The sequence below is a fragment of the Poecilia reticulata genome, linkage group LG18 (genome assembly GCF_000633615.1).
Source record: "Poecilia reticulata strain Guanapo linkage group LG18, Guppy_female_1.0+MT, whole genome shotgun sequence".
NCBI lineage: Eukaryota > Metazoa > Chordata > Actinopteri > Cyprinodontiformes > Poeciliidae > Poecilia > Poecilia reticulata.
In genome coordinates this window covers 10,633,312-10,643,727 of record NC_024348.1, presented here as the reverse complement: position 1 = coordinate 10,643,727, position 10,416 = coordinate 10,633,312, and the positions used below count along the sequence as shown (strand labels likewise).

General features: G+C 40.4%; 2 protein-coding genes across 2 annotated transcripts in view; one reads left to right on the top strand and one right to left on the bottom strand.

Moving 5' to 3' along the window:
* The first annotated feature begins 688 nt into the window (after positions 1-688).
* Positions 689-5,316, top strand: LOC103480462 (CD209 antigen-like protein C). The gene is made up of 6 exons (XM_008435414.2): positions 689-892; positions 2,073-2,174; positions 2,518-2,640; positions 2,775-2,935; positions 3,561-3,685; positions 4,899-5,316. The coding sequence occupies exons 1-6, from the start codon at positions 769-771 to the stop codon at positions 5,014-5,016; spliced, it is 753 nt and encodes a 250-aa protein (XP_008433636.1). The 5' UTR covers positions 689-768; the 3' UTR covers positions 5,017-5,316.
* A 7-nt stretch (positions 5,317-5,323) lies between these two features.
* Positions 5,324-10,416, bottom strand: part of LOC103480463 (nuclear factor 7, ovary) — a 5,771-nt gene continuing 678 nt past the window's right edge. The window contains exons 3-10 of the mRNA XM_008435415.1: positions 10,118-10,263; positions 8,886-8,984; positions 8,145-8,279; positions 7,918-8,037; positions 7,691-7,819; positions 7,091-7,169; positions 6,946-6,972; positions 5,324-6,847 (exon numbers count right to left, since the gene is read on the bottom strand). Coding sequence (XP_008433637.1) covers positions 6,234-6,847; positions 6,946-6,972; positions 7,091-7,169; positions 7,691-7,819; positions 7,918-8,037; positions 8,145-8,279; positions 8,886-8,984; positions 10,118-10,263 — 1,349 coding nt within the window. The 3' untranslated portion in view covers positions 5,324-6,233. The remainder of the gene's footprint in view (positions 6,848-6,945; positions 6,973-7,090; positions 7,170-7,690; positions 7,820-7,917; positions 8,038-8,144; positions 8,280-8,885; positions 8,985-10,117; positions 10,264-10,416) is intronic.

Genomic DNA, 10,416 nt, shown 5'->3' with positions numbered 1-10,416 from the left:
AGATATTTGTACTAGAAACTAGACCATAAAAACTATACCACAGTTGGATTTTTGGCTTCCCTTAAACCTGTTTACTCTCTTCTTTTCCAAAACCAGTCCAATTTTAGTGAATGTTGCTCCTGCAGCTGGTTGGTCAGTCAGAACTGGCTTCTCCAGTTGAGCCTCCTCGGGGCGTCTGCTGCATCAGCTTTTGGACATAATGACCATCGTCACGTTCAGAAAACCTCCTCCAACTGTTAAGCACGGGGTCAAAGTATCATGTTTGGGTGTTGTGCAGCAGCAGGGACTGGTGCAATAGATCCCAAGAGAAGGTCATCATGTGGGAACATTTGAACGACACCTCAAGAAATCAGGTAACAAGTTCAAGTTTGGACACAAATGAAACAAAAACCATAATCGTATCGCCAAATTAGTTACAAAGTTTCTTAAAGACAACAAAGATAATGCTTTGACTTTGACAAGGTAGAATATGGATCTACTCCATGGTATAACAAGGCAAGTTATGTCAACTCTTTAATACGTTTTTCATCTTATCTGAGTTCATGTGGTGGGACTCTTCAGCTCTAATTTAGCAGAGTTCAGATGCTGCATGTCACACCTACCCACAGTCTCCAGAGCATCAGACAGCGCTGGCTTTCTTAGCTCAGGCGTAATGCTTTTCACACTTTGGTTGCTTCCTGTGTAAACTGCCTCGGACTTGTTTATTTTTGTTCACTCATACCAAAGAAGAAAAGAAAAAAAAAAAACTCAATAAAAACGTGTTATCACATGCCACGACGGCACAAGTCAAAGAATACATGCGAAGTCAAGCTAAAGGGACACATGGCTGCAAACGAGAGCGCAGACGGATCACTGAGAGCTGCAGAGGGTTTCAGAAGTTCAGCATGCGGAGGTGAGCTGTGAAATGGATGGAAATGCACTCTGCCGGAGGAAGATGGAGATTTAGAGATAAAACAGATGGCGTTCATTGTAGCCGAGTTTCATGCATCCACAACTGGCCCAACGTATTTGAAAATAGCTGTGATCCTAATTTACAACATCCAAATGTAGTTTTTACTGCTCTGGTGGGTTCATCTCCAGGTCTGCCAGATGTAAACATGTGGATGTGTAGGTGAATGAGATGAGTTTCACTTGTGTTAAAGATCAAATTGTTTTCTGGTGGCAGCGGCTTTTCCAGTCTGCGCTGTTTTTGCCAGGCGTTCCTGCTAATCTACGTAGCCTCTCTTGGTTCTGGTTGCCACAACTTCGCCATGTTCATTCTGTGGATTGAAGTTTAACACACAGCAGATGTTTAAGATTTTAAACCCCCAAGACCTCCAAAAAACAATGTCCTCTGTGCATATACAAACATATGCTGATGTAAACTCAGCTTCTTTTTGTACTAATTGTCCGTAGCAAATTTGTCGGAGTAAGTTCTCTCAAAGCGAGTGTGTTCTCACCTCCTGCTCATAGAAGTAAAAAAGTAAATAAAAATGAGGAAAGAATCTGGAAACGGTTCTGTTCCACAATAACAAGAGGTATTATGAAATACTTGCAGACTGTTTGTACAGAGACAGATTAATGTTCATCACACCAGGGATTGCCGTCTGTGAGTCAGTCTAAGAAGACTCATTGTTTGGGTTTAGGTGAGCCAGATTACACCTCGTTGGTATCCTAAGATTTTAAGATTCCTTGTTAGGGAATAATTAGACTTTGCAAGTCCCAAAAGTCGGCCTCAGTAACATAGCTTCTCTCAAGAAAATGAGTCATGGAGGAAATAATAGTAAGGTTTGAAGGGATTTTCTAAGGTAAGAGAAATGTACAAATTGTTTATTATCTCCGTGTTTCATCAGACACAATCAGACGACTAAACCTTGGAACCTGAACATCTTCAACATCAATTAAAAAAACATGCAACAACACGACACAGAAAGCTTCATCAGCATTCCCACAGTTACCAAATAGCTTCAAAAATGTTGGGAAAAACTTACTTTTTTCTATATTTGAAATGGGCTTGTTTGCTTTTATGTGATCTGAGACCACAGTTTATAGCTTAGTTCTGTACATTTAAATAATTAATTTTTCTGTTACAGATGCAAAATCCTGCAAGAAATCTCACCTGGCATGTATAGGGGCTGTTGCTATAGCAGCAATATCTCTGATCACTGCGATCATTTTGTCCTCCGTTTTATTTGGTAAGTAGCAGAATGAGTAATACAAATTCAAGTGTTTGTAAATGTTAAATTTAAACCATTTTTATTCTTTAGAAAAGTGGTGGAAAATGAATAAATAATAAATGAAGAAAAACATGTGAAATGGTCAAGTCGTTTAAAGTTGAATACTTTTGGATTTCTTATTTTCCTCCTATCAAAGCCTCCCATTAATTTCTTCAAAAAATAGGGGGAAAAAACAAGAATAAAACAACTTGTCCAAAATACATACCTTGAGGAGCTCCATCTTTTAGTACTGCGTATGCATTTAACAAATAAATACTATCTCAGTTTACGTTGTCTAAAGTTTTATAAACTCATGTGCCAGCCATATGGGGAGCAGCACGAGAAGAAGAAGATCCAACTTTTCAAAATAAACAGACAGAAAACCTGCAGCAGTGCCAAAAACAATGTGAGGACCTGAAAATGATGCTGCACTTGGCCACTCAGGGTGAGTTTACAATTTATTATCTGGCTCAAGTCTCGGGAAACAACGGCATTTTTAATCTGTATGCAAAAGTAAAAACAGCTTAACAGACATTCTCCTGACTTCAGCGATTCTGTTTGTGTCTGCGCTGCCTGAAGACTCCAGATGCCGTTTGTGTCCTGAAGGCTGGCTGTGGTGGAGGCGTCACTGCTACTTTTTCTCAGTTGGACTCCAGGAAAACCGTCGGTGGAAAGAGAGCGCCGAGTTCTGCCTGGAGCACAACAGCAGCCTGGTTGAGATCAAAGACGACGCAGAGATGGTAACTAACAGAGCACGACGGGAGAGAGACAAAAACAAGATGGCTGCGTTCACACTGCAGTCTGAAGTGACACAATTACGATGCTTTGTCAATTTTTATTTTTTTATTTTTTTGCCGTGGTCGTTCGCACTTCCAAATATATGCGACATATGTGTTCCCCAGCGCGAACTGCAAAAGACCTGAAAGTGTCCCGCATGCGCAGTAGAGTATTGTGCTAGATAAATAAAATGACCATACCTTACCTCTCTATGTGTGACGTTATTGCGCCCTCTACCGAGCATGCAGGACACTTTCAGGTCGTCTGCAGTTCACACTGGAGAACACTTTACAAGTCGCTTTTAGAAGTGTGAGCGACTACGGCAAAAAAGAAAGAAAAATCCGATTTGACATAAAATCGTAATTGGGTCACTGTAGCCTGTCGAAGCGCTGGGAGCTCTCTGGGGTGTCCGACTCCGTCGTCTAAGTTACCTTTAAAAAGTAACACAACTGTGTTTTTTCAGCTTTGAGGACACAGTACTCCCCATGTTTCTCTCTGTAAACATCTCTGAGACTTTGATGTCAAATATACTGGCCATTTTTTTGTCCGACTAAAGAAAGTTAAGTCTACCTTTTTCCTGAAATATAGGATTTTCTCCAAGGAGTTATGTGCAATGCCACCAAATTTCCTTTCCTGTGGGTGGGACTGACGGACAGTCAGCAGGAGGGACGCTGGCTGTGGTTGAGTGGGAAGGACGTCCAGGACCACTTACCGTAAGTCTGAACTTTCTGGTTGAAACAAAGAATCTTCTGGTCCATATATATATTTTAAAATACTTTAGCAACAGGAACAAGTTCCATTTAAAGTTTGCTGAGTTCTTCAACTTTTACAATGCAATGTATTTTAATGACAGATAACTGTGTTTTGAGTAGAGGCTAGTTTATAAAATATAAACTATGTACATAAATGCAGACAGGAAGAGTTTTGTTTTTACTGAAAGGAGAAATGAAATTCACATAAAACTAAAAACAATCAGTGCGTGGTGTAGATGGAAAGCACCAACACAAGCATCATAGTTTCGTTTCCATGTTGTCTTTTTATAACTGAAGAGGTGTTGCATTCAAAACAAGTCAATGCTGAAAATACAACGGGAAAAACAATTGTTCTGCTGATTCTTTCATTCCTTTATTAATGCTTCAAACTCTGGTGATGAACATTTTTACCTTAAAAGTTCGCATGGATTAGAGACGTTGAGAGGGATTGCTTTAATTTTCTAATAAGAGTAAAGACTCAAGGACGCCATGTTGGATAAATGCTAACACTACAGTGGCTTCATACATAGCTTCCCACAGTTATTTATCACGTTTTGAAAATGGATATGTAGGGATAAAATATGGTAGGCTTTTTAAATATCGTCATTAGGAGTGTCGATAAATTTGGAGACTTTTAACTGAAAGATTATTTTGTGTCGGCAGACACAAAATGGTTCCTTTAAATTAGCGCTAAGGACATAAACAACTGCATTACATCAGCTACTGCAGATTTTATTTGTTAAAAAAGAAGCAATTGATCTTTTCAGTTACAATAATATAATATAATATAATATAATATAATATAATATAATATAATATAATATAATATAATATAATATAATATAATATGTGTCTGTGTAGGCACCAAAACAAATAAACTGAACTTAGTCTAAAAGTAAAACACAAAGCACAGAATATCTTACGTTGATGTTTATTTTATTACGAAATCATAACAAACATACAGCACATATATATATAAATATATATAAAGACACTATTACACAGACACAGAACTTTGTAAAATAAGTTTGTTTAATTTTTCATCTGGCTTATATAGTCTCATAATCACAATCTCAATGGAGATTTATAATCATTCTTAGAGTGAATGATTTATTTTCATTATATAAACGTGTGTGTGTGTGTGTGTGTGTGTGTGTGTGTGCGTGCTTTCAAGGCTGGCGGTTCAGTGGGACAGCGATGACAGGGACTGTGCAGACCTGAGGGGAGGCGGGACTCTGTTTGCTGCAGACTGTGAGGAGTACGGACCCTGGGCCTGCAAGAGAGAGTCCTGACCGTCTCCACGCCCTTCTTATCCGCATTTCAGTAACAAACTGCAAGCTGAGGGAGATCTGGAGTTTTATGTGTCCAGTAAAAGATCAAACCAGCCCTACTGGATGCTAAAGTGAAACAAATACTTTATTGGTGAAGCTTAATTGTTTAATGTTCGCTGGAAAAATGCAGATTTTTTTTCAACAACATCAAATTATTTATGACAACAGCTTCTTCTAAAAGTGCAGTTTTAAAGTGCATGAATCAGAAAGCAACCACATGTTTAGCCTAATAAATGTTTTTATATATATTTATATATATATGGTTACACATTTTTTCTGTCATGCATTTTATAAAAAGTCTCAGTTTATAACATTGTTCTAAAGACTAATGCATTCATACACAGTGATTGCATACAAGCATAATCTTTCCAAACATTGTCATTAGCACTTTAATACAATTCAGCCTTTGATATTACTTTGACAGAGAAGTTGAGAGTAACATTGAGGTAGCATTTATAGAAATTAAATAATCAGACCGCTTCTTAAAGAAATCTTCTTCTTCTGCTGCTCCTGCAGATTTCATTTGAGGTCAGATCATCTTTACTGCTTTGTTCAGAGAAATGTCGATCAGGTTTAAGCTCGGAAACCCCAAATTAAGACGCCTTGTGCTTTTGCTAGAGTCTAAACAACGGACTTAAAAGTTAAAAGTTTGTTTTATTTCTACATTTTCCCCCTGAATGTGCCACGGCTCATCAGTAGCCAAGAAGGTTTACTATATTTTCCTACATTTCCTCGTTGTGAGAATGTAGGATATTTCTATTCTATCATGCGACTCTTGGAAAAAAAAAAAACGTATCTATTTAAATAAACGAGATGGTTGGCAGCCCATCTGGATTTGAATTTTTTTCACTACAGACCAAAGAAACACAAAGCGTCTGGTTCTTTGTGGATTTTTTTTATTTTTATTTTTTACCTTTATTAGGTTTTATAAACTATCTCGGCAGATCATAAAACGTTTTGAGCATAAACTGTTTTGGTTTTTTTAATGGTATTTATGCATTTCTACGTTAAACAGACCAAACATTTGCCAGGAGGTACTGAAGGTACTTGTGTTAACCGCATAGATGGATCTGAATCTCTCCTGTGATCTTGTGCTGCATTTGAGTGAAGTTGGACGTAAGAAACGTTTGACAAATCAGTACTTCTGACTGGGTTTGCTTGGGTTTTTTTTTTTTTTTTTAAAGCTGGTTGGTGTCTTCCAACACCACCTTTCTAAACATCTTGGGACTCTTCACAAACTCCTTCTTCTTAGGTTCGCCGGTGCCTCCGGAGATTTTATGCGGCTTGATGATAGTCATGAGCGTGCGGCCGTCCATGGGTGCGAACAGAGGGTACAGCTTGCCCCCGAACCTCCCCGTGAAGGTGTAGATGTGGGACTTGGTCTCGGCGTTGTAGAAGGAGATCTGGCCTTCCTCGTAGTCCAAGTACACCCCGAGGCGCCGCGGGATGAGGGCGGCGGGCAGCTGCGTCTCCGGGTTGCTGCAGGCGTAGAAGTGGTGGGTGCTTCTCCACAGGACCCAGTAGCCCTTCCTGGGAGTCATGGGGAAGTTGCCCTTCCGCTCGGAGTTGGCGGTGGTCAGGCCGACCCGCCAGTAGCCGTTGTTGGCGATGTCCACCTCCCAGTAGTGGCGGCCGCTGCTGTAGCCCTCCCAGCCCAGCACGCAAGGCAGCCTGTCGAAGCGCTGGGAGCTCTCCGGGGTGTCCGACTCCGAGATGCCCTCCTGCACCCTGCGCTGGTCGTCTGAAAGCTGCAGCCAGGGGTGGTTGGTCATGGGGTCGAGAATCACGTTGGCTGTCGGGAACAATTAAAAGGGTTAAGTATCCAGAACCGCAACCTTGACTAAATTTGCTTTTATATCAGATGATGGAGCAAAGCGAAGACGAAGTTACCTGCTGCGCTGCAGATCCAGTCCCAGACTGAAAACAGACATGAGGACAAAATATTACAAACTGCTCACAAACTAGAAATATAAATTAGCAATATATTAGTAGCCTTTTTCCATTTGAATAATAAAAGAAAAACACATCTGCACACCTGAGTTTGGGATGTATCTGGGTATTCCTGCTTTCCAGGTCCTTTGCTTCGCCAGCAACCAGATCTGGGACACCGTAGCCTGGAAAAGAGAAAGATAAGAAAATCTATCTTCTTGCTTCAAATGTTTTAAAAGAGAAACATGTGACTTCAATGTCATTTTCTGGCACAAATTACAGTGTAGTACTCAACATAAGAGGCAACAACCGCCATCTATTTCTGCAGATTTTAGAGAATTGTACTATTTCTGCTTTCTATTTTTCTTTTGAAATCAAAGCTGAAAGTGCCCGTAGATAATCAGCTGAATGCTTATAATTTGTTATCAGAGACTGTTGTAGGTTATCAGCGCAGCAGCGGATCAGGGTCAGTAAAAACCATTTATGGCTGTTCCACACGAACACTGAGAGCAGGGTTCACTCAACCGTCATGTTACGTAAAACCGTTTTACAGCCGAATGGCACCACGATCACTTCACATGGGAACTTATATGAGGTGGTTGGATTTTTTTATTTTTTTTATTTTTATTTTATGGCTATTCTACAACATCCAGTGGAATATTTTATAAAAGTGGATAGGAATGTTGCATAGAGTGAGGTTTCTCACCGTGTTGTCTTCCTTGAGCAGAGACCAGGTGATGAACTCCAGCAGAGGCAGCAGCTTGTAAAGTCGTTTCTTCTTGATGCCCAGCAGACGCAGCACCTTGCCCAGCTCCTCGCTCGGCACGCCGCAGCTCTGCAAGCGCAAATTATCATGTCAGCTTTATTAATGAAAAAAAAATAAATTTTTCTACTTTGGGAATGCTGTATCTATCACATGTCGCAACGTCTCACCTCAGTCGCTTTCTGCAGCTCCTTTGCCCACTCTGTGATCTGGAGTTGTCCCTCCTCTTTGGGCTCCTCTTTAGCTCCTTTCTTTGGATTGACAGATTTCCGCGGGGTCTCCTTTAGAAGCTGCAGATGCAAGAGCAGTTAAAAAAAATGTGTGCATGTGATAGCTTTGATGTTGGTTAGCTGCTTTTACCATTTTCCGTCTAGGCATTTAGGGTCTGAGCGCTCACCTTGTCGACGTGGCGGAGCTCGTCAGTCCACTCCAGGATCAGCTTTCTGCTCTCCTCCAGGCTGCGCTCGGTGCGCCGGTCGGAGCTCTGGGCCTCCGCCTTGCTGGTTCCCTCCCCTGGATCGGTGCCACCATGCTAAATCACAACACACACAGAAAATGTTTTGAAAACAGCTTCATAAATCAGAAAATTATCAAAACTTGTCATTGTTCATTTGATTCAAGTGGTAATAAATGCAGTGAGTTGACTTTTTTTAGGTCGCAGTCTGAAAGGTCACACGCTCTGGCTGTAAATGCACTCATAAGCATAAATCTGACCTATCAGCATCCACCCACCCACCTGTCCTGTTCATGTTTTATGAACACGTTTCAACGTCAACATTTATCCAGATCAATGCACCGTGACATATAAAGGACATGCAAATGATCAATTGCCCACAGATAAAATACCCTACAGCAGAAAATACATGTGACTGTGTGTTTCTACGTGTATTTGGCTCACACTCTTGATTCTGCTACATAATTATCATTCAAAAGCATTATCCTAATCTGCTTTACAGTTGAAGAACAACCTCCACAAAGTTAAATTCCCTGTAATTATTTGACATCGTTAAGGAATGCGTCTGAAAAACCTTTTCCAATCAGAACTTTTCTGTTTGGTTTGTTGTGTTTAGAAGCATTCTGGGTACTTTCCTCTGAATAAACACAACAAAAGGACATGTTGGTGTCTTCGTGGTTCTACCTTGCACACTTGGTCCACTTGCTCCTTCCAGTGATTAATAAACTGGACACACTCCTGCAGGCTGCGCAGGTCCTTCAGGTTGCCCTGGCGAACGTGTTGCTGCAAGACAGACACAAACTGAGTTTTAAAAGAAATAAATACAGCAGAGGCTAAATGTTTCAGCAGATTTATCATGTTTCATCAACTATTTCCTCTTCTAGCAACGGGCTTTTTTTTTTTTTTTAAACTTGCATGGACTTTTAAAAAGAAAACAGGGCCAGTCCTGAAAACCAATACAAGCTAGTAACAATAACATGTTCACGACTACAGATGTTGCACAAAACAGTGTTTTAATGAGATATGAGGGATCACAAAATGGCTTACACCTCAAAATTTTACTATGCTTTTAAGTGTGCCAACCATATTGAACCTGGGGTTGCTGTGTGACCTCTGATGTTTCCACTCATTATCCAGTTTCTCGTCTGTTTCTCTTGTATTTCTGGCTTCTGAGTATAACGCGAACACACTAACCGCAAACACAATACCAACCCTAGACAATTAAACTAAGCAAACACATTATCACACATGTGACACGCTGAAATTTGACCCACCACACGTTTTTATGTGACCCTCTACACTCTACACATATAACTTTTGATATAAAGATGGTGTATTTAAATACTATATTATCAATCAAAACACCGCAGTTTCATTTGCATTCTGCCAAACTGGATCAATACAAATAAGGTGAAAATATGTTTAATATTATTTAATGTCAACAAGCATTTAAATGCAGAGACGTCTATGTATTTGTTAATTAGCTTTATCAATACATTTCGGCCCGATCCCGATACGACCCGACATGAAAATGAGTTTGATACCCCTACATTACAGCGCAGAACTAAAAGCTACATTAGCTACAAAGTGTTATATGATTCCCAAAACAAATCTCTGCCACTCAAATCACACGCACTTCTCATTATTTATCTGCTCCTCAAACGTGGAATAAAATGGGTTTAATAAACATTGATTAGAGGAATTATACCATCAAATATTCCAACTTTTGCTCAGCTTTATTGCTACTATGCTAAGTTTATAAACCTGACTAGCATTGTGTTGTAGGTGTGCTCTTGGAGGCCCCCTTGTGGTTCGGAGGCCCGAACACAAAAAGCTCCACTGCTATAAACAAAGCTAAACATTTCAAACAAACGCTTGGAATCAGTAGAAGAAGAACAGGAGGAAAACCAACTCACCTGCGAGCTCTTGTTGTGGTTAGCGTGAACGGTGGGGGCCGAGCTGTGGGGCTGGACGGTCTCCTCGGGTAACTTCCAGCGAACTGCCCCGATGGAGCTGCTCTGGGTGGTGGTGCCGCTCTCATCGTTCAGCAGCAGGTTCACGCCTACAGGCAGGGATCCTCAGTGTTAACAAAACGTGTTTACAACAACAGGGCATAAAACAGAAATATGGGGGGAAAGTCTGACTACTATCAATTTTTAAAAAGTCTTAATATTCTTGGTATCTGTAAGCCTTACATTTTCCACACGAGGCCACA

Bases quoted from the DNA above. Each gene is read 5' to 3' on its own strand.
- LOC103480462 (XM_008435414.2), top strand. From the start codon at position 769: ATGCCACGACGGCACAAGTCAAAGAATACATGCGAAGTCAAGCTAAAG. The intron at 893-2,072 runs GTGAGCTGTGAA...TTTCTGTTACAG, and splicing joins CAGAAGTTCAGCATGCGGAG to ATGCAAAATCCTGCAAGAAA. The intron at 3,686-4,898 runs GTAAGTCTGAAC...CGTGCTTTCAAG, and splicing joins GACGTCCAGGACCACTTACC to GCTGGCGGTTCAGTGGGACA.